Source organism: Talaromyces amestolkiae (assembly GCF_001896365.1).
Source record: "Talaromyces amestolkiae strain CIB chromosome Unknown scaffold10.1, whole genome shotgun sequence".
Taxonomy (NCBI): domain Eukaryota; kingdom Fungi; phylum Ascomycota; class Eurotiomycetes; order Eurotiales; family Trichocomaceae; genus Talaromyces; species Talaromyces amestolkiae.
In genome coordinates, this window is record NW_024468046.1 from 178751 (window position 1) to 197926 (window position 19176).

Consider the following 19176-nt stretch of genomic DNA (forward strand, 5'->3'; position numbering starts at 1 on the left):
TTCAAGAAAGATACTTTTATTGACCATGAACAACTACTTAGGAAGAAAGACACGGAACAGACTTTCTGCGTACGCGTTCTGTACTCCGTCGTCGACAGCTCACTAAACTATCGCCGATAACCATAAAAAGGAGCAATCTTATCGGATACCGCGTATCGACTAGTAATCACACCTCCTGCATGCCGGCCTATCCGCCTTTCCGTTGCGGTATTGTGCTATTTGATTGGCGGGCTGCTGTCTGTAACGTAACGCCGATACAGCACAGCATCCTGAAATACGACTCCGTAGTCATGCTCCATAATGTTTTCTCCTTCCTCCTCGTTCGCATGCAACAGGATAACCTTCTGTTCTACTCATCACGATCACTTTCCGCCGTGGATAACTTTTATCCAGTCACTCTTTTCAACAGTCTCAGTCTTTCGTTAATGACATAGTCTCAACAGGCCATCGCCATTCGTTCTCTGTTTCTTCAGAATATTTTACTTATCGTTACTCTTTGTGTCCCACGGTTCCTCTCGTTATCCGACGACTTATTCGTGACGAACCCGACATTTGGAATTTTCATCTATTTGGCCAGCATTTACTTCATTCTTGAATTCTTCTTCTGAATTCTGCTGGATAATTTGCTCTCCTGCCCGCCCATTCCTCTCGAGCATCGGTCAGTAAGTAGACTTCGCCGGGTCTACTCCGTTACTTGACGACAGTCCGCCCTCCGTGATACCTTACGAGACCTTTGTGGTCTCGACAGTCCGTCCAAAACGGCTTCCACGGTGGCTCCCATACTTTTCAGGGCATCGCCCATTGACCCGGCGCTTCGCTCCCCAGCATCACCGGATTCCTCGTCCCGCGATCTCGCCAGCTATAGCACGTCTTTGCCCGCGGACGGTCGCAAGACTCCCCAGCTTCCTTCGGCGTCTGAGCTAGCTCACTCCTTTGGAAACTCGGATTCTACGCCGTCGACAACGTTACCACCACTCGACTCGAGACAGGACAACCTTGGTCTGCCTCGCAGCACGACTTCGCTGCCCGGGCTGTCAGCATTGGCATCGGTTGCAATTGCGCCGACGTCAGATCTCAGGTATGTGAGAATCCTCGGCCAGGAATGCAGCGACTTCACTTCGTATCCATTTCACCGCGTCCCCTGGTGGTGGCTGCCGTGCAATCACTCACTGCAACGTGCAACGTCTGTGTTTGTGTTGCTGCCTGATTCCCCAGGCACCGACGCCGGACAGCAGCCACGCCGTCCCGTCCAATTAATCTCTCACTAATCTTATCTCTCTCTCTCTCTTCCTTTTCCCTATCGCTGCAGATCCTCCATCAATCACCATCTTCCTCCTCATCATCGTCATCATCATCATAGTAACCACCATGTTGTCAGTCTGAGCATGTCGTMCGCCMCGTCTYCSCCAGCCGCTACCACCGGAGGCCAGGGCAACACTCCGGTAAGTCTTTTTTTTAACCCAAATCTACAGCTAATTCTGCGCTCTGCATATTTGACGCGTGGGGTTGGTGCATTCTCTTTTTTTCTGTTWTCAGCTGAGGGCCAGGCTTGGCGCTGGGCTGCCCGGTTTTTTTCGCAGCGGCTTTTTTTTTCCCTTATCGCTCCCGCCCGTAAATCTTGCGGATCTTATCTTCTGCCAGCGCACTTGCTCTATCTCCCCTATCTTCCTATCTTCCTATCTCTCTATCTCTATCTCGATCTCTATCTTCTATCACTATCAGTCTACACACTCCTCTGCGATCATCCCTCCCACTACACCCCAACCCCAATACTATTCTACTCGTCTCAAGAATCGTTTCTTATGTTTTCCCAAATGGCCTCGACGTTTACTGACCAAAAGCGTCCTCAATTGCAGCCCGTGTGCCAGAATTGCGGGACGTCAACCACGCCCCTCTGGCGCCGAGATGAGCTGGGCTCCGTTCTCTGCAACGCATGCGGTCTGTTTCTGAAATTACACGGTCGCCCACGGCCGATCAGTCTCAAGACCGATGTTATTAAAAGTCGCAATCGTGTAAAGACTGCTGGGCAGGCCCCGAAACGCAAGGTATGTCACACTGCGAAGAATTTTCGCCCGACTGATGAGGGAAACGATCCTTGCGACATTGGCTAACGCGCGTCGCATTATAGTCTGGAGGGGGATTGGAACCGAATGGCTTATCGTCGTCGAGATCAGAGGCCGGCACGCCGCCTCTGGGAGCGCAGGGCTATCGTCGCGCGTCGCGAAAGATGTCCCCGGGGCATTCGGATCGCTCGAACTCGCCTGTATCACGTACAGATACACCGGGAATGTCATCCCTTCATCAACACAATTCTAATATCGCACCGCAGCACCTGTTTGATAGTGTAACCCTCGGCGACTCAAGCTTCAATCCGGCCAATACACTCCCGGCACTGCAGCTTCGTCAACCGTCGCCTGGATCCACATCGTCCATGGCGGTGGACCGACATCTTGAAGTACCTCAGACATATGAAGGGCTACTTGCCGCGAACACGTCTCTCAAGACTCGCGTGAGTGAACTCGAAGTCATTAACGAACTCTTCCGTGGTCGCGTCGCGGAACTTGAACAGAGCGATGCCACCGCGCGTCGCTCCGAGATGATTGCGCGTGATTCAGAGGCGAGACTACGTCGGTCGCTAGAGGATTCTCAGCGTCGCGAAGAGGACATGAAGCGCCGTGTCAATGAATTAGAGCAGCAGCTCTCAGACCACTCCGGCTCTGGTCCATTTCAAGGCAATGGGTCAGAACCAGCCATGAAGAAGATTCGCTTATCGGATGTAGTTGACTACGAGGCAGTAAACGCCGCAAAGTCTCCTAAATCTACATGAGGGAATCACTATTAGCTTCGCCTGTACGAGATTTGCACCAATAAACCTTACGTCTTTCTACCTTTGAAATTACTTTTTATATCTTTGATACCCCATTATGAGTTTCGCCTCACAGGCGAAGACTGAAAAAACAAGGAATTCTGCTACTGTTTCATTTCATAATTCTTCTACTTTTGTTTGACCTTGTCGGCTTTCGTCCATCCTCAGATGACAGCGCACTTTCTCCCTGCTTTCAATGGAATTCAAGTGTCATCCGACGAGCGAGGGAAGAAAGGGAAACTTTTCTTGCAGGAATCAGAAGACAAGGAAAAAAACATGTGCGAATAGGAGCGGGGGAAGGAAAAGCTTACATCATTTTTTATTTTCATACCTCGAGGCAACTCGCTTCTAATATCTCTCTACTATACAGTTTCTTTTTTTTTCACCTCTTTTGTATCGGCTATGTCTTTTTTGCTATTACTATTATTATGAATATAGATCGGTACGGGCGGTTAGGGATTAGGGATTAGCGATGGGCTCTGCATCTCTTCTCTGTGTGGTTTTCCTGTTGGTGTATTGATTCGCCTTTTTTTGATCTACGCTTTGAGTCCGTTGTGGACCTGAGTGTATATATTGTTTTAATCATGTGCTTTTTTTTTTTGGCTGACTGGGTTTGATCGCCCTGGATACTTCTTTTATGACCTGCTACTACATCTTCCTGCTGGCTTTCCGTCGTTGATGGATAGTGTCTGTTATTGCCAGGGCTCGTACAACAGAAAAGTTTTATAATGTGATTCGTCTCGTCTCTAGGCACGCTTCTTTTTGTCTTTGTCACATGCAGTTCGTTGGTTGCCTGGGTATACTCTACCTGTAGTTATGTAGTAGAATACTATCCAGTCTTTGATGCCTTTCTCTGTAGCATCTCAAGTCACAAGAAGCAACATTGAATTATTCGGTCATTGCAAGGTTGGAGGTAAACGTTGATGGATGCAATGAAACGTATGTATATGGAAAGCAAATCGCCCGAAATCGAACACCAAAACACATCTATGCCAATTGACCCAACCAAATGCGAACGACATATAAAAACCTCTACCCTACCTAGCATCAAGCATTCAAATCGCCTGGGCTGGATTCTTTCTACTAGTAAATCAATCAACCGAGCATCCAGCTCAAGCCAGTCTATCATGACTATCTCCTTTGCGACCTCGCGGGCCATGAATCTGTCTCTCTTGCCAGATACAATACAGCGAGACCACCATGCCACCGAGACCACTGAAAAACGTCAGCCAATACGCAGCCTGATAACACTGTAGTCCCTCAGTACAATCTCGCTGCCCCTGCGGCCCGACGATACTGTGGTGATCGAAAATCGTGCCATAAAGCAAATTAAACACGTTTCCGCTGAGTACAGGCGCAAGGCTAATTACGCCCCAGTTCTGGCTCAGGCCGGGAATGCCGAATGTGTGCGCTACTACGGACGGGAAGACGCCGAAAAGGAAGCCGTAGGCTAGACCTGTAAATGATGAAAGTAGGTAGAGGTGGTTTGGGTTGTTGATAGATGTGCCGGCGATTTGGGTCAGGGTGAAGACGACTGAGGATAGGAAGATACACCAGAATCGAGACATGTAGAGTTTATGAACCAGAAAGTCGGAGCCAACACCTAATCGGATCCGTGAGTAAGCGCAAATCAGAGTTCGGGGGAGCGTCTTACCACTCAGTAATCTGCCGAGGAAGCTGCAAAACGACAGGATCGAGACGTGCATCACTTGACGGTGCTGGATGAAATTGGAGTCTGCACTATCGTCGTAGTACCTCCATAGCGCTTTGGTCTGTTGAAAGTCAAATTAGCATTTACCACTTCACACTTCAGGAGGTAGATCTACATCATTGCCAATATTGCTTATATATGTTAGCTTACTGCGCTAAATTACAGGACCCTCGGAACTTACTTGATTGTCATCAATCCAATACCCGACAACAGCGCCATCAAAGTGAATTGCTGCCAAAACTCGCGTTTGCTGAACAGAGCCAATCCTCGGATATCTGAATAGTGTGAGCCGTCTTCGTCATCTTCACCACTTCGATGCGACCGTATGCCATATTCGTCAATGTTCGGGGAATCTTGTAGGGACTCTGGCTTGGAAAGCAGAGACGAGACTTCGGCATCTCTTGTTTCTTCAAGCGCTGGCTTGACTGCACCACTGGAATTTGACTGCGCAGCGTCGGCTGCGTCGTGCAGATGGGGCTGTGTTGATGATGAAGGTAGAAGTGAGGAGGATGCGGAATTTGTTCTTTGCCTACCTGTTTCTGCAGGTCGATCATATGTGAAGTGATGACGCGCATCGTCATCACGTTCTGGTACAGCGGTATAGGACTGGTCAGGAGGTAGAATTCGAAGAAAGACTCCAAAAACCACCACCATCAGCGACGTTCCCACGGCCAACATCAGAAGAAATGGTTGAACTTGGCCGTGGTAGAAGATTGCAGCCATGCTCGAAAAGAAGAAGGCACTCAGTCCGAATGCGGCAAGCGGGAAAGCTGTAGCTGTGCCGCTTTTCTCGGGGAAGTTGCTCGCCGCTAGAGGGCCATCAGAATCCGATATTACGAGATAGATAATATAGTACATMCCCGCCTTGATAGCCGCAGAGTTGGCAGCCGATCCTCCTAAGCCCGTCACCCACGAAAAGAAACATAACGAACTAAATGATAGGAAGCCTTGTCCATGCTTGTATGCTAGAACCCATTAGCTTGATCCACAGAAAAGTGTTAGTGATTCTACCAAGGTATAGAGGGTAATATCCCCAAAAGAGCGCCAAAGCACCCAGTAACAAAGCAGGCCCAGGACCTCTGGTGTCAGTCAGATATCCTGTAAAGAAACCCGAGCAATATAACCCAATGTTTCCCGCCATGCCCTTTGACCGTTAGTTGGTATGTTCTCGTCGGCACAATTCAAGAACACATACAATCATATTAATCTGCTTCGAGGACAGCACCATCCGCTCGGCGAATTGGGGTGCCCATGCCGAGTAAGCATACTGTACTGTATCAGATTGAGCATCCAATTGCAAGTCTTCGAAACACCCACATTTGTCCCACTTGCGAGCGATATTAGAGTTGCAGCAACAGCTGCTATGACCCTCTGGGTGTGCAACGATCCGATTACCATGGTGTCATGAAGGAACGAAAGACGACCGTGTCCACGTCTGCAATGTATGCGGTATATATGCTTATGCGATCATATGGGGTGTGTTTCAAGGATTCTATAGTATTGTGGTCCTGGTCACTGATAAGGACGGAGATGTGGCCGACGCGGCTCGTTCGTAGAAAGAAAGGATATCAACGAAAGACGAAAAAAAGACAGTAGCAATTAATTAAAAGGAAAGACAGTCTTAGCGCATGGATTAAATCACGAATAAGTACAGATCTTCTAGCTGCACCCACATTTGATTGCGAGCTGCGCCGTTAAGACGGATTGGCTCCGATGTTCCTGATAACTAAGCTGGCCTCTGGATGGCGTACGTAAGCAGTCACGTGAGCCAGTGACGCAGCCGGCGGAATTGGCTCGTGCCTACCGCAGACGGAGGCGACAGCAAGACGATGCTTCTTCAGCGCAAGAATCATATTAAAGACCTTGTTCACAACACTATACGAAACTCCGCTATACCCCTGGAATAGTAAGACACCATGGGTGCGCTTCTTTCCATCCCGATGCTGGTCGTGCCCAGCGCCGGCACTGTACGTTCTACTCTCGCCTGATGTTCCGGTACAGCACTGACTCGTCCTAGATGTTCTCTGTCGCAGCTTCTTGCTGCGGTGCAGCGACATGTTCTGCTGTGTGTAGCGCATGTGGCAAGTTCCAAAGCAGGTACGTATAGACACATGCGCAAGCTTCGATAGATTGCTAATCTGCACTCGTGTATAGCATCGCAACGAGAATCGCATACGCCTTTATTCTACTCATCAACTCGATCATTTCGTGGATTATGCTCACGCCATGGGCACTCGAAAAGCTAGAACATCTCACAATGGATTACATGAAGATTCGATGCGATGGAAAGGAATGTCATGGCTGGGTCGCAGTCCACCGTATCAACTTTGGTCTCGGCCTTTTCCACTTACTCCTCTCTCTTCTACTTCTCGGCGTGAGATCATCGAAAGATGGCAGAGCCATGCTGCAGAATGGTTTCTGGGGGCCGAAGGTTCTTGTCTGGATTGGCTTTGTCGTAATGTCATTCTTCATTCCAGAATCCTTCTTCTTCGTCTACGGTCATTACATCGCCTTCATCGCTGCTATGCTCTTCCTTCTCCTCGGCCTCATCCTGCTGGTCGACCTTGCCCACTCTTGGGCTGAGCTTTGTTTGGAGAAAATTGAAGATAGTGACTCTCGCCTCTGGCGTGGACTGTTGATCGGTTCAACAGTGGGAATGTACCTCGCATCGTTTGTCATGACGATACTAATGTACATCTTCTTCGCCAAGAGCGGATGCTCGATGAATCAAGCCGCAATCAGCATTAATCTTGTTGTGTTCTTGATCATCTCCGTCGTTTCGGTTCAGCCTGCAATTCAAGAATACAATTCTCGGGCTGGTTTGGCGCAGGCCGCCATGGTCACTGTCTACTGCACGTATTTGACAATGTCTGCCGTATCTATGGAACCTGACGACCGTCAATGCAACCCGCTTCTTCGCGCACGGAATACTAGAACAGCCAGCGTTGTCCTTGGCGCTATTGTCACAATGGCTACCATCGCCTATACTACAACTCGCGCTGCTACACAGGGTATTGCTTTGGGATCCAAAGGTGGACACAACTACTCTGCAATAAGCACAGAGGCAAACGAGCACGGACTTGTCACCCAGCAGCCCTCGACTCGACGTGAGATGAGGGCCGAGGCTCTCCGTGCTGCCGTCGAAAGTGGTAGTCTTCCCGCCAGTGCTCTGGATGAGAGTGACGATGAAGATGATGAATACGACACCAAGGATGATGAGCGCGGCTCAACCCAATACAACTACTCTCTGTTCCATATCATCTTCTTCTTGGCTACAACATGGGTGGCCACACTACTCACTCAACAATTGGATCCTGAGACTGAAGGTAATTTTGCATCAGTTGGCCGGACCTACTGGGCTAGCTGGGTCAAGATTATTAGTGCCTGGGTCTGCTATGCTATATATTTGTGGACACTCGTAGCTCCGACGATGATGCCCGAGCGATTTGATTATTAGCTTGAACATTAATCATTGATTCATGAAGGCCGGTGTTTGGGTACATGTTTTTCGATTGCGTCTGTCGTTTGAATTTACACATTGTTATACTAGGTGAACTATAGCATTGAATCTAGTCTGATTGCTTATCCCATTGCCAACGCATCTCGTAAAATGCATCTGACTGATTGTAACATGCACGAAATGGCCATCTGATAACCGATAAGAATTTCGATAAGAACGCGGCATCCCGCGTCATCGCGTGTTAACTAATTTGGACCATGCAACAACATCGAGAATGGAACGACGATGGCCACGATAAAACCTATCGAGGGTCGCTCGGTATGACTATTTGATCTGAGAGGATGTAGAAATGATGCTGATTTGAAACAGGTCCATCAAATCCAGTCCGGACAAGTCATTGTTGACCTTTGCTCGGTGGTAAAGGAGCTGGTGGAAAATAGCTTGGACGCCGGAGCTACTTCGATCGGTACGCACTTGTTTCTTTCTTATCTGTCCTGTTGGTCTGATTAGTAGTTTACAGAGGTGCGGTTCAAAAATGATGGACTGGATTCGATCGAGGTGCAGGACAATGGAAGTGGCATCGACCCTCAAAATTATGAGAGCATCGGTATGACTACGGAGAAAGTATCTCATGTCGAATACAATCTAATTTATGTTTACAACAGCTCTCAAACACTACACGTCGAAACTAGCCTCCTACGATGATCTTACGTCCCTGACAACTTTCGGATTCCGCGGCGAAGCGCTCTCTTCACTATGTGCTGTATCCAACTTCCACATAATCACCGCTCAGGCGCACCAAGCGCCAAAAGCAAATAAATTGGAATTCGAGCATTCGGGGAGGCTCAAGGGGACACAGATAGTTGCTGGACGAAAGGGAACCACAGTATCTATCTCGAATCTGTTTTCCAGACTGCCAGTGCGCCGGAAAGAGTTGGAGAAGAATATCAAACGCGAATTGGGCAAGGTTGTCAACCTACTCAACGAGTATGCTTGTATCAGCACTGGAGTGAGATTTAGTGTCAAAAATACCGACTCGAAGAAAAGGCAGCTCGTGCTGTTGACGACCAAACCGAATGCTTCGATAAGGGATAACATCGCGAATGTATATGGAGCCAAGACACTGTCGACGTTGATCCCTCTTGAATTAGAGCTCGAGTTCGAACCATCGGCGACCGGGAAGAGACTCAATAGGGATCTGAATAAGATTCATGTCCGTGGTTATGTCTCACGACCTGTGGTGGGAGAAGGCAGAGGAACACGCGATCGGCAAATGTACTATGTCAACTCCCGACCATGCGGTATTCCGCAAGTCGCAAAAGCTTTCAATGAAGTATACAAGACCTACAACATCTCCCAGGCGCCATTCGTGCTCGCCGACTTTCAGATGGATACGAATGCATACGATGTGAATGTTTCGCCGGACAAGCGCACTATTCTTTTGCATGATTCTGCTGCGCTTATTGAATCATTGAAAGAGGCGTTGGATCAGATGTTTCAGGAAGCTGAGCAGACAGTGCCACAGTCTCAGTTCACGAGCAATAAGCAGCAAACCGATATTCAGCAACGGTTGAAATCGTCTCCCATGAGGGCACCGCCTGAAAGGACAAGAGCTGAACAAGCTACCCCTGGTGAAGAAAGCCGAACAGATATATCTGAGCACGTTCAAGTAACATCTCAACATGCTCAAGAAGACAAAGCTGCGGAGGGGACAGATATTGAAAGTGTGATGCAGGGCGTTACCAACAGTCAAGTTACGATTGTCGATACGGCTGCGGATGCTGGAGAGTCTGATCACGGCGAAGATGTCGATGAGGCAGTCAAGAGAATAAGGGCACGGGCTGCTGAAGTGTCTCCGCAACTGGATGAGCGGCGAATCTTGACATTCCAGTCCCAATCTCCGCCGAAGCAAAGCAGCGTAATTCAAAACGCCTTTGATCGGATGCGACCAAGACGGCCACCCGCTGAAGTCGCCACAATCACTATAGGCGACAAAGTGACAACATCGATTGTTGGCCATGGCGCGTTACGGAAGAGAGATTCTTTCACTGCAGGCCATACGGAGAGCAAACGGCAGTCGAAACGCAGAATTCATACTCCGTCCAAGCCGAACATATTTGGTCAGAATCTTAGATCCTTTATCGCTCCTGGCGCGCAGACTCAAGCTCAAGAAGAAGAAGATGAGGAGGAGATCGATGAGATCGATGATAGTAGTGATGAGGAGGTGTTAGAAGACACGCAGTTGTCAGCGGGATCCGTAGAGTCACCGGATGAGACAGAGCCAGCTGATGAGCCTGTTGACGAAAGAGCCGACGAACAGGCTAAAGATTTACAACCAGATGCCACTTCCACGGAGTCTGACAAGGATGTTATGGATGAACAGGAAAATAAAGCTCGCGAAGACACTAAAGTCCAAGATCTTATCCGAAAAGCAGAGGAAAAGGGCGCAACCCATAGCGAAAATCACATCAAACGTGGGAACTATATTGAAAAGGAGCGACAAACTAATAAACATTCAACGGCCCGACTTGTTGGAACACTTGAAAGCTCCTTTGCTAAAATACAAGCTCAAATCGAGACTCTTCAGAGGCAATTAGGATCATACAAAAGACTTGACGAGGCCAAAGAGGACGAAGAACTATTTGTCCAGCAGCAAAAGACCGGCGAAGAACGTCTCTCATTAACCGTATCTAAAGATGACTTTGCCAAAATGCGGATTGTAGGACAATTCAATCTGGGGTTTATACTCGCGACACGATCACATGGAGCCGATGAACCAACGGCTCCTGCAGAAGATGAACTCTTCATTATCGATCAGCATGCCTCAGACGAGAAGTATAATTTCGAGCGCCTTCAAGCTGAAACGGTTGTGCAGAACCAGCGTCTTGTACATCCGAAGACACTAGATCTGACAGCCGTTGAGGAAGAGATCATCAGAGAGAACAAGGAAGCTCTCGAGAAGAACGGCTTTGTCATCGAAGTAGACGATAGTGGCAACGAGCCCGTCGGTCGACGATGCAAACTTATATCACTCCCACTAAGCAAAGAAGTCGTGTTTGACATCCGTGATCTCGAAGAGCTTATTGTCCTGCTTTCCGAAGCCCCAACTGGCGCCATGAGAAATGTGGCCGCATCGGATTCATACGTACCTCGACCTAGCAAGGTTCGCAAGATGTTTGCTATGCGTGCCTGCCGATCAAGTATTATGATCGGGAAGACTCTGACCGTCAAACAAATGGTGAAGGCGGTGCGGAATATGGGTACAATCGACAAACCTTGGAACTGCCCTCATGGACGGCCAACGATGCGCCATTTGATGACTTTAGGGTCTTGGGATGAATACGATGAATATAGTCTGAGCAATGAGCGACATATAGTTATGGAAGATTCGAGCAGTCCTTGGCGAAGATTTTGTGATTTGCAGAATCAAGAAGAGGAGTATGAGGAGGGAGAAGCAGGTGAAGAATGATAAATAACGAATCATAGATGATTGGCAATCTTGGATTAGAAACATTATAATCACTCATAAGCAAAAAACATAACATGTCATCACTGTCATAAATCATCAGACATCAAAGCTCGTTTAGGTCGAACAATTTACCACCACCATCTCCACCATCCACCTGCATTCTTCTTACCATCATCCTCGATTAGCTTGGCCTGCTGCCGTTCACCACCCTGGTCCGGCGGGCTGCTCTTCCCAGACGATTCGGACATTGTACCTGACGTCGCCGACGTACCAGTAATACCAGATGCCGAAGACGAAACATCATCCAGAATATCGACCGGCTCTTGAGCAACCTTGTTCCGATCTTCGTCCTCTCTCTCCGTCAGACTTCCATCCTCCTCCTCCACTTCGCCACGTAAGCGATCCTCACGATCCTCTCCGTCTTCCCTTTCCTCGTCATCACCAAAAGCATGCCCTTCAACCTGCCTCAACACCTCCTCCACAACCAACAAATCCCTCTCAATCATCTCCGCCCAATTCTGCACGTCGCCAATCTCCTTGAGTCCCTGCCGCGCACCATCCACTACTTTGTCCCACTGATCATTCTGCCTCGAGAGCTCAGCTGTATGTCTCGCTAATTCTTGCTCTTGCTTCTGGATCGCGGCTGCGTTGTCGTGAAGATCTGTGGCGCGGGCGCGCAGGTCGGCTGAGACTGTTTCGCCAACGGAGTGCAGTGAGGCAGTGAATGCGGTGCGGGCTTCGAGGGTGCGTCGGACTGCTTCTGGGTCTTGGGGTTGGTTTGCCGGGGAAGATAGAATAGATGAGGACGATGGTTGGTAGGTGGTTGTTGTTGTTGATGCCGAGATTACTGGTGGTGAGGTTACGGGTGTTGATGTATGTGTTGGGGGAGACTGGGTGGATCTTTCTTTTCCAGGTTGTTGGGCGGACATTATTTTTGAGTATGACAAACGAAGTTCAATTTATAATATTGTTCTAGATTGAAGATGTTTGTCTAAACAGTGAGTGGACATGAATGTTAAGCTTAATGCCCTTCCCCGCTCTTCAAATCTTTTGCTTATCATTTGCTGATAAGACAGATCATCGTCAACGCGGGTCGAGAACCTCTAATTAAGATACGACTGCTTGTGAAACCGCATATTAATTCCACCCTCTATGCAATGAAAATTTAGCATGATACAAGTATCAACAGTCATACATTAGACGCCCAAAATAAATGAAAGGCACATCAAAACAAGGAAAAGATGCGTGGATAAGGCACCAGCAAGCCATGATTAGATCCATACAGAGTGGCTATGTAGTATGTCGAAGGGCAAACAAACAGATCAACGCCGTGCTTTTGCTCCCAGCCTCAAATATCAGCCCGCTCAGAAATCCTTATAAAACAATAGGAGGAAATATAAATGACGAAAGGATCGATGCCCAGATCTACATCACATGTTGGCGAGTTCTTGGTCAATTTGAGAATCAACAAAAGTGCGTCGGTCGCCAGTCAATTCGGTCTGGAGTCGTTGTTCGACAAGAGCTCTCACTATAAATCAAGAAGTTAGTATGTTATCTCTTTCCAGGACTGAAATCTACGTACCTTGCTTCTTGGTGACGTTGTCAAGATCGACCTCACCCAAAACCTGGCGGATAGCCTCCACAATCGTATGATCATCAGGTCCATGACCAGGTCCAGTTCGGAAGTCCATCACGGTGCTTACGGGCCGAGAGCCGTAGCCACCGCCTAGAGGGCTTCGCTGTCGACCTGGTACACCCAAGAGATTATCGGAGCTTTGCATCATAGGCATGCTTAATCTACTTGCATTCATCGCGTTATCCTGGTAGCTGCTCAGATTACCCATAGACATATGACGTTGGGCGTGACCACCGAGTTGAGGGGCGTCAGTGTATCGTGTGAAAGACGACATTCGCGAGTTGCGGTTGTTATTTCCACCAAACGGAGCAGGAGACTGGGGAGGCATGTACGGGCCACGGCCACCAGGGAAGCCTGTCAAGATAGTGGATGCTGGCTTTACAGACGAATATGTCGAGCGGAAATCGTCCATCTCCATGGCGGCTTCATCAGTGTAGTGCATAGGCTGCTTCTCTTCACCATATTCGGGGTTACCACGTCGACCAGGTAGGTTATTTGCCAAGGCGTAGTCATCCCATCTTTGGAGAGGAATGCTTCTGGGGTCAAATGGTTCGTCTTCCACAGCCACAACACGTTGATCGCCTTTTTCTCCGATGACAACACGCGTGTTTCCCCACGTGAAGTCGTCTTGTTTCCAGAACGAGTAAAGAGGCAGTACAACAGAGTAAATTGGGAAAGCACACAAGTATATGATCATCCAACCAATATGCTGCCACTGACGCTTAAGAATAAAGAGGACAGCCTGAAGACCGTAGACGGCAGCCAACAAGACGATGGAGATGATACCAAAGTCACCTTTATGGCTAGCAACCAGATAGATAAGGTAAATCAAGTACGCGCAGGTGGCAGGAAGGATAATTGTACCCAAGAGATCGATCAAGACGATGAAACGCATGCTAAAACAGCAGAACCCGCACAGATCCTTGAGAGCAGCCAACTCTACCAGGTTGTGTATAGTGGAGTTGATCCAGCGACGCCTTTGAGACAAAAGCACACTCCATGTTTCAGGCGCAGCAGTGCTGGCATAGGCATCGGCAATGAACTTGTAGGACATGGTAGGGAAGTGTTTTGCCATAAGCGTTGTAAGGAATCGATCCTCTCCTAAGGCCAGAAGATTCTTCTTATGCAAGGTATCAAGATCACCATCAGAGTACTCCTTGATGACCTTATCAGAGATGATTAATGGTCGACCTTTATCAGCTGTCCTCAGACGGTACATGCAGAAACTGCATCACACAAATTAGTTCATACTCTTAACTTTAGAAAAGATGCAACTCACCATCCAGGAAGACAAGTGACACTGCCGAATAAGGATTCAAAAGCTTTGGAGAGATGATGGGAAATATAGTATTCGTAAACCTGAATCATCGTCCACCAACTTCTTTCTTCGTTCTGTAGACTAGTTTCACCACAAATACCCGCAATTCTGGCATCGTTGGCGCAAGCGGCCACAAGTCGGTTGAGCGAATCCTCTTTGACACTAGTATCGGCATCGACCATGAAAAGGAACTCGTAAAGCTCGGGGTCGACACCAATCACGTTGTTAATTTGATGGAAAATTTCCAATTCCAGCGGCGACATCGGTGCCCTATGGTGCACGCGGTTGAGGAAGTTGAGCAAAAGAACCTGGGAATCACGCTTTCCACGATTTCCTGGCTTGGACTTTGACTGCTCTGATTCCTTTCCGACTTTAACGATGACAATGTACGGAACAACGTTGCCTTCGAATTCATACAAACCAGAATAGACTTTACCGTAGTTCAATTGGTCACTTCCTTCGCCAACGGATCTGAATGGCAGAGCTGGTGGATCGACCTTCGGGTCTACGCCGAGGATGTCAAGCACGATCTTTGGAGTCGGTCGATCATTTCCACCTCCAACAATCATTCCGTCACAGACAACGCAAATGAGCTTTCTCTTGTTATCATACTGAAGAGCTGTAAGCGAGTCCAGACCTTTTCGCAATGAGTCTTCGCCTTCCGTATATGCTGGAACCTGGCAGATGACAAATTTGTCCTGAGGAGCCGGACGAGGCTTTGAGCCAAACTGAAGTGCAGCCAAAAATTTTACAAGAATGACGGAGCAAACAACGATCGTGAAAGCAAGCAGAATCCAGTTGTTGACTGTACATCTTGCAGACTGTCTGAAATCCACCTTTCCGACATAGAAAACATTCTTCATGCAAGTAAGAGCATTCTGAAACTGGACAGAGTTCTGCCACTTGTCGGTAATATCTGAGCCCACGTTTTGTTTGATTAGAGTCGTCACGGCGCTTGGTAGAAAATCGTACGTGTCTAGATCATTCATCAAAGAAGCGGTGTAAAAGTAGTCGGTCAAATCGTATACTCCATCGTTGATAATTACCCAGTATCTGGCGTCATTATTTGCCTGATTAGTGATCGTGTCTCTCGTCCACACGATATCTCCTTTGTAGTACTGGGCCATAAAGGGAAGAAACCTATCAGCATACCACGTGATGTTGTGTAGTGCAGAGTCGGTAACGGTTTGCAGAGGTCCGCTGGTGTGAACAGCTGTCACCTCAGGGGTGGCATCAGTGTTGTTGTGTGATAAAGTGATAGAAGTGTCCGATACAAATGCCGCGCAGCCTTGAGTCAGAGGTACGGGAAAGTAAGGATCCAAGATCTCTCCTGCAGCCCACTGCATATTTGTTGCACTAGTCGTTGTGGTTGTGTCACTATGTTGGGTCCGCCAGAATTTGCTGATATCATAGACCGTGCCGCGAACGCCGACGTAGAAATCATTGTCACCCTGATTGTAGCTGAGTTCTTGCTCGTTCCAGACTTTATTTTTGTTGGGACAAAGAAGGGTTCCAAACTCGATAATCCAGAAAACCATAACCCCATTGAAGAAAAGAATGAGGGCTACCAGTACGACTTTCTCTCGCCAAGCCATGCGAATATCTGGTCTCTTCATTCGCCCAATGTATCGCAGAGCGAATGAAGGAATCCAAAAAGTCAATGCCCACACTAATGCGGTCCAGAGACGTCGGCCCAAAGTGATTTTCTTTTTTTCAATATGTTTGGGCTGACCAAATTCAGGATCCCCGGCGAGACGATTCAACTCGGCCTCATAATAGGCATCGTCGCCTTTGTAATCATCGCCCTTGGAGCCTAGCCCATAGTCACCACCGCCCATTGAGCGTAGTGTCTGATTATTAGTTGGGGCGATTGAACGAGCCATGCCTGGAGACATTGTGCTTTGCCTGTTGACGTTGAGGAGATTGTCACGGCTGGCTATGAAGCTGCTACTATCCGCGATGGGCATCGCTGGGAAAAAGCCTGATCCATTGGGGTTCGGAGGTGTCGCGGAATAACCGCTCTCGAAAGGGTTAATTGGCATATCGCCGGGAGGTTTGAGATCGAGCATTGACTCGGCTTCCCACCAAGCGCCTTCTCGCATCCAGATCCGTTCCTTCCCAACAACTACGTCTCCATTGCTCCATCCTCTCTCGAGTATCCAGCTTTCGACGCCATCCTTTCCCTCCTTGCAACCCAGAGGCGCATATCTGGTCACAAATTCGTCCACATCAAAGTCGGCAGTGAAATCAAGATGTTTATGTCGTCTATTGGCCCATTCAGGGAGTCGCCAATCTCGCAGTTGACGGGAAACCGCTCCAGCGGACCATGGAGATGTGCTAGGTGATGCTGCGAAACTCTCAGGTGTATCATCTGTAGGATGAACAGCAAGATGATACCACACTCTGCTACTACCCAAGGTAGCTGCAAGGTCAAAACGACCACGCTTCCCAAGGGTTATACCTTCGTTTGGGTCAGGGAATAGAATGTCCCTGAGAAAACCACCAATCTCCACCTCGACTCCAACTTTCTCTAGCACGCCCTGTCTCTTATCATTAAGATGTTCGCGTTCACGGAAGGCAACGCTATCTGTTATCCCAAGATCAGCCTCGACTTCGGCGACAGCGTTTTTCATCTCATTTATGACTGATTGGCCGGGGCTGACGATCTCCACGCCATCCTCCTTCATTTCAGCATTGATACCTTGTTCATCATTGAACACACCCTGGAGAGCGGCAGCCTTGCCAAGAGGCGGGCTTGGGATGTCAACAACAGTGAGCGTCACAGTATCTGAAGCGTCTTCGGTGTGCCATGGAGCACCCGAGCCGTCGCTGGATTCGTTTTCCTGGTCAGCTTTGATCTGCGTGGCAATCGCTTCATTGGCCTTGTTTATAACCCAATCGACCAAGGCCTCATAAATGCCTGTAACGAGCACCGTGCGGTCATCAGTAGAACAGCCGTGAAGTAAAGCTTCGGGATCCACGCCTAGAAGTTCGGCCGCTTCTTCACAAACATGTTCGAGGTCTTCTTCATCAACCAGAAATCCGAGAGTGTTTCCTAACTTGAGAATACCGGCCAAGATCGACAAGAGGCCTCTTTGTGCGGCCCCTCTTATTCCAATGGCTTTGAGAGCCGAACGAAAGTCTTCGGCCGCGGCAGCATCGTCTGCGGTCGGTAAAAATGAGGGGGGTTCGTAAGTCCCAGATTTGTTCAAGATCGAGTAGGTAGAAGGCTCTTTAAGATCGAGATACTCTTTCTCTGCCTGGCTAGACTCGGCATTTATCAGATAATAAAAGACGTCGAAGGCGCGATAGCCAGGCTCGGCAGGTACATCCAGCAAGCCCCTCGTAAGATTGAGCCCCGACTTAGATAATGCGAGTGTCAAGCCGGTGACATTGCCAGCAAGCGTAAATGTGTAGGACACCGCCAAGGATGAGTAAAGAGAGTATGACGGGTTGAAAGGCGTGACTGCGGTAACAAACGGGCGAATAGCATTGAGAGAGGCGTATAGTATTTCGGGTGTCGATAGCGGTAAGACAGAGAGGAACGATGGCAGCAAGGTAGGACAGGATCGATGAAGGGCACTGTAGAAAAAGTTAGCAACCTAGTTATGTCACTATACCCATCCGGTTTAAGGTATATACCTTAGCACAATACAACCATCCTCTGCTCTGCGTCGCGCGTGTTCCCACGCTCTCTGGCCTAGCTGGGGATCAACGATACCACCCGGCGTGCCATCCGGATTCAAATGAGATACTGTTAGCCATGTGTTCACGACCAGACTTGTCCCAGCTTCAAGCGGATATGGTTGAGCTGTCGAATATGAATTGTGGAGTGAATTGAGCAAGGTAGTTGTGGAAATCTGAGAAGCAGACTTTGGAAGACCAGGATTCGAGGTAGTGGAAAAGATCGAGAATCGATTCGACATTGTTGTGGTTGTTGCTGTTGAAAACCAACGAATGAAGCAAATGTGCTGCTGTCTCTTAGGACATGAGCCAATCTCAACGACGAGCGAGTGCAGTCGTCGTCCTGATGTTTTTTAATAGACCAGAAATGTGGTGTGCAAGAGGAGAATGATAATGCAGTCAAGTCCTCTTGATCGAGATGGCAAGCACTCGAGTCAGTGAAACGTTAAACACCCCTGTTTCTAGTAGCGAACGAATAGACCGTCTCTAGCGAAAGTCGTCAGTGATATGCCGAAAGACAAAATGTATCACCGAAATGAGGATAAAGAGATGTCCACAGAACGAAAAAATAAAGAAAAGCGATGGTATGAATAGCGGCTGGAATGAGACACGGAGAGGAAAGGTTCTGAGCGAACATGCCTCTTTGCTCCTTCCTCTGTTTGCAAAGTTGCTGTTGGCGGTCCGGGGTGTATTGTAAGTTACATGTAATGTATACGTACTGTGACAGCTCGGGGAAGTAATTCTTTTTTGGCCGCAATGACCACGGTATCATACTTACAGGCCGAGAAAAAGCTGATATGTATTAGACATATGCAATAGACAGCCTATCAACTACAATAACTTTACTTTAAACTTCGTCATATGCCAGGAGAACACCGTCCATCGTGTTTTTGGTTTGGGTACCATATTGACGAGTGCACGTATCACATAACCGAGGAAAAAGAAAAATTGAAAAGTAAACAGACCGTAAGTTACTCCGTTGATCCTCGACGACGGGGGCTTGTGGCGATGGAAGTGAGACAGATGTGATAA

General features: G+C 48.3%; 7 protein-coding genes across 7 annotated transcripts; 4 read left to right on the forward strand and 3 right to left on the reverse strand.

Annotated features, from left to right (window-relative positions):
- Positions 1-290: 290 nt before the first annotated feature.
- Positions 291-1268, forward strand: BHQ10_005548 (uncharacterized protein; the record flags this gene model as incomplete). The annotated part of the gene is made up of 2 exons (XM_040878036.1): positions 291-392; positions 705-1268. 2 exons carry the CDS (start codon positions 291-293, stop codon positions 1266-1268), a joined length of 666 nt encoding a protein of 221 aa, XP_040734052.1.
- A 534-nt stretch (positions 1269-1802) lies between these two features.
- BHQ10_005549 (uncharacterized protein) lies at positions 1803-2827 on the forward strand (the record flags this gene model as incomplete). Its single annotated transcript, XM_040878037.1, has 2 exons — positions 1803-2045; positions 2129-2827. The coding sequence occupies 2 exons, from the start codon at positions 1803-1805 to the stop codon at positions 2825-2827; spliced, it is 942 nt and encodes a 313-aa protein (XP_040734053.1).
- A 1151-nt stretch (positions 2828-3978) lies between these two features.
- Positions 3979-5975, reverse strand: BHQ10_005550 (uncharacterized protein; the record flags this gene model as incomplete). Its single annotated transcript, XM_040878039.1, has 8 exons — positions 3979-4469; positions 4521-4638; positions 4693-4708; positions 4759-5035; positions 5111-5542; positions 5589-5721; positions 5773-5844; positions 5895-5975. 8 exons carry the CDS (start codon positions 5973-5975, stop codon positions 3979-3981), a joined length of 1620 nt encoding a protein of 539 aa, XP_040734054.1.
- A 518-nt stretch (positions 5976-6493) lies between these two features.
- On the forward strand, positions 6494-8034 carry BHQ10_005551 (uncharacterized protein; the record flags this gene model as incomplete). Its single annotated transcript, XM_040878040.1, has 3 exons — positions 6494-6544; positions 6595-6674; positions 6732-8034. 3 exons carry the CDS (start codon positions 6494-6496, stop codon positions 8032-8034), a joined length of 1434 nt encoding a protein of 477 aa, XP_040734055.1.
- A 288-nt stretch (positions 8035-8322) lies between these two features.
- On the forward strand, positions 8323-11506 carry BHQ10_005552 (uncharacterized protein; the record flags this gene model as incomplete). The annotated part of the gene is made up of 4 exons (XM_040878041.1): positions 8323-8355; positions 8407-8503; positions 8558-8644; positions 8703-11506. The coding sequence occupies 4 exons, from the start codon at positions 8323-8325 to the stop codon at positions 11504-11506; spliced, it is 3021 nt and encodes a 1006-aa protein (XP_040734056.1).
- A 128-nt stretch (positions 11507-11634) lies between these two features.
- Positions 11635-12435, reverse strand: BHQ10_005553 (uncharacterized protein; the record flags this gene model as incomplete). Its single annotated transcript, XM_040878042.1, has 1 exon — positions 11635-12435. One exon carries the CDS (start codon positions 12433-12435, stop codon positions 11635-11637), a length of 801 nt encoding a protein of 266 aa, XP_040734057.1.
- Positions 12436-12936: 501 nt separating this feature from the next.
- Positions 12937-18386, reverse strand: BHQ10_005554 (uncharacterized protein; the record flags this gene model as incomplete). The annotated part of the gene is made up of 4 exons (XM_040878043.1): positions 12937-13034; positions 13089-14368; positions 14422-18042; positions 18103-18386. The coding sequence occupies 4 exons, from the start codon at positions 18384-18386 to the stop codon at positions 12937-12939; spliced, it is 5283 nt and encodes a 1760-aa protein (XP_040734058.1).
- Between the last annotated feature and the right edge of the window lie 790 nt (positions 18387-19176).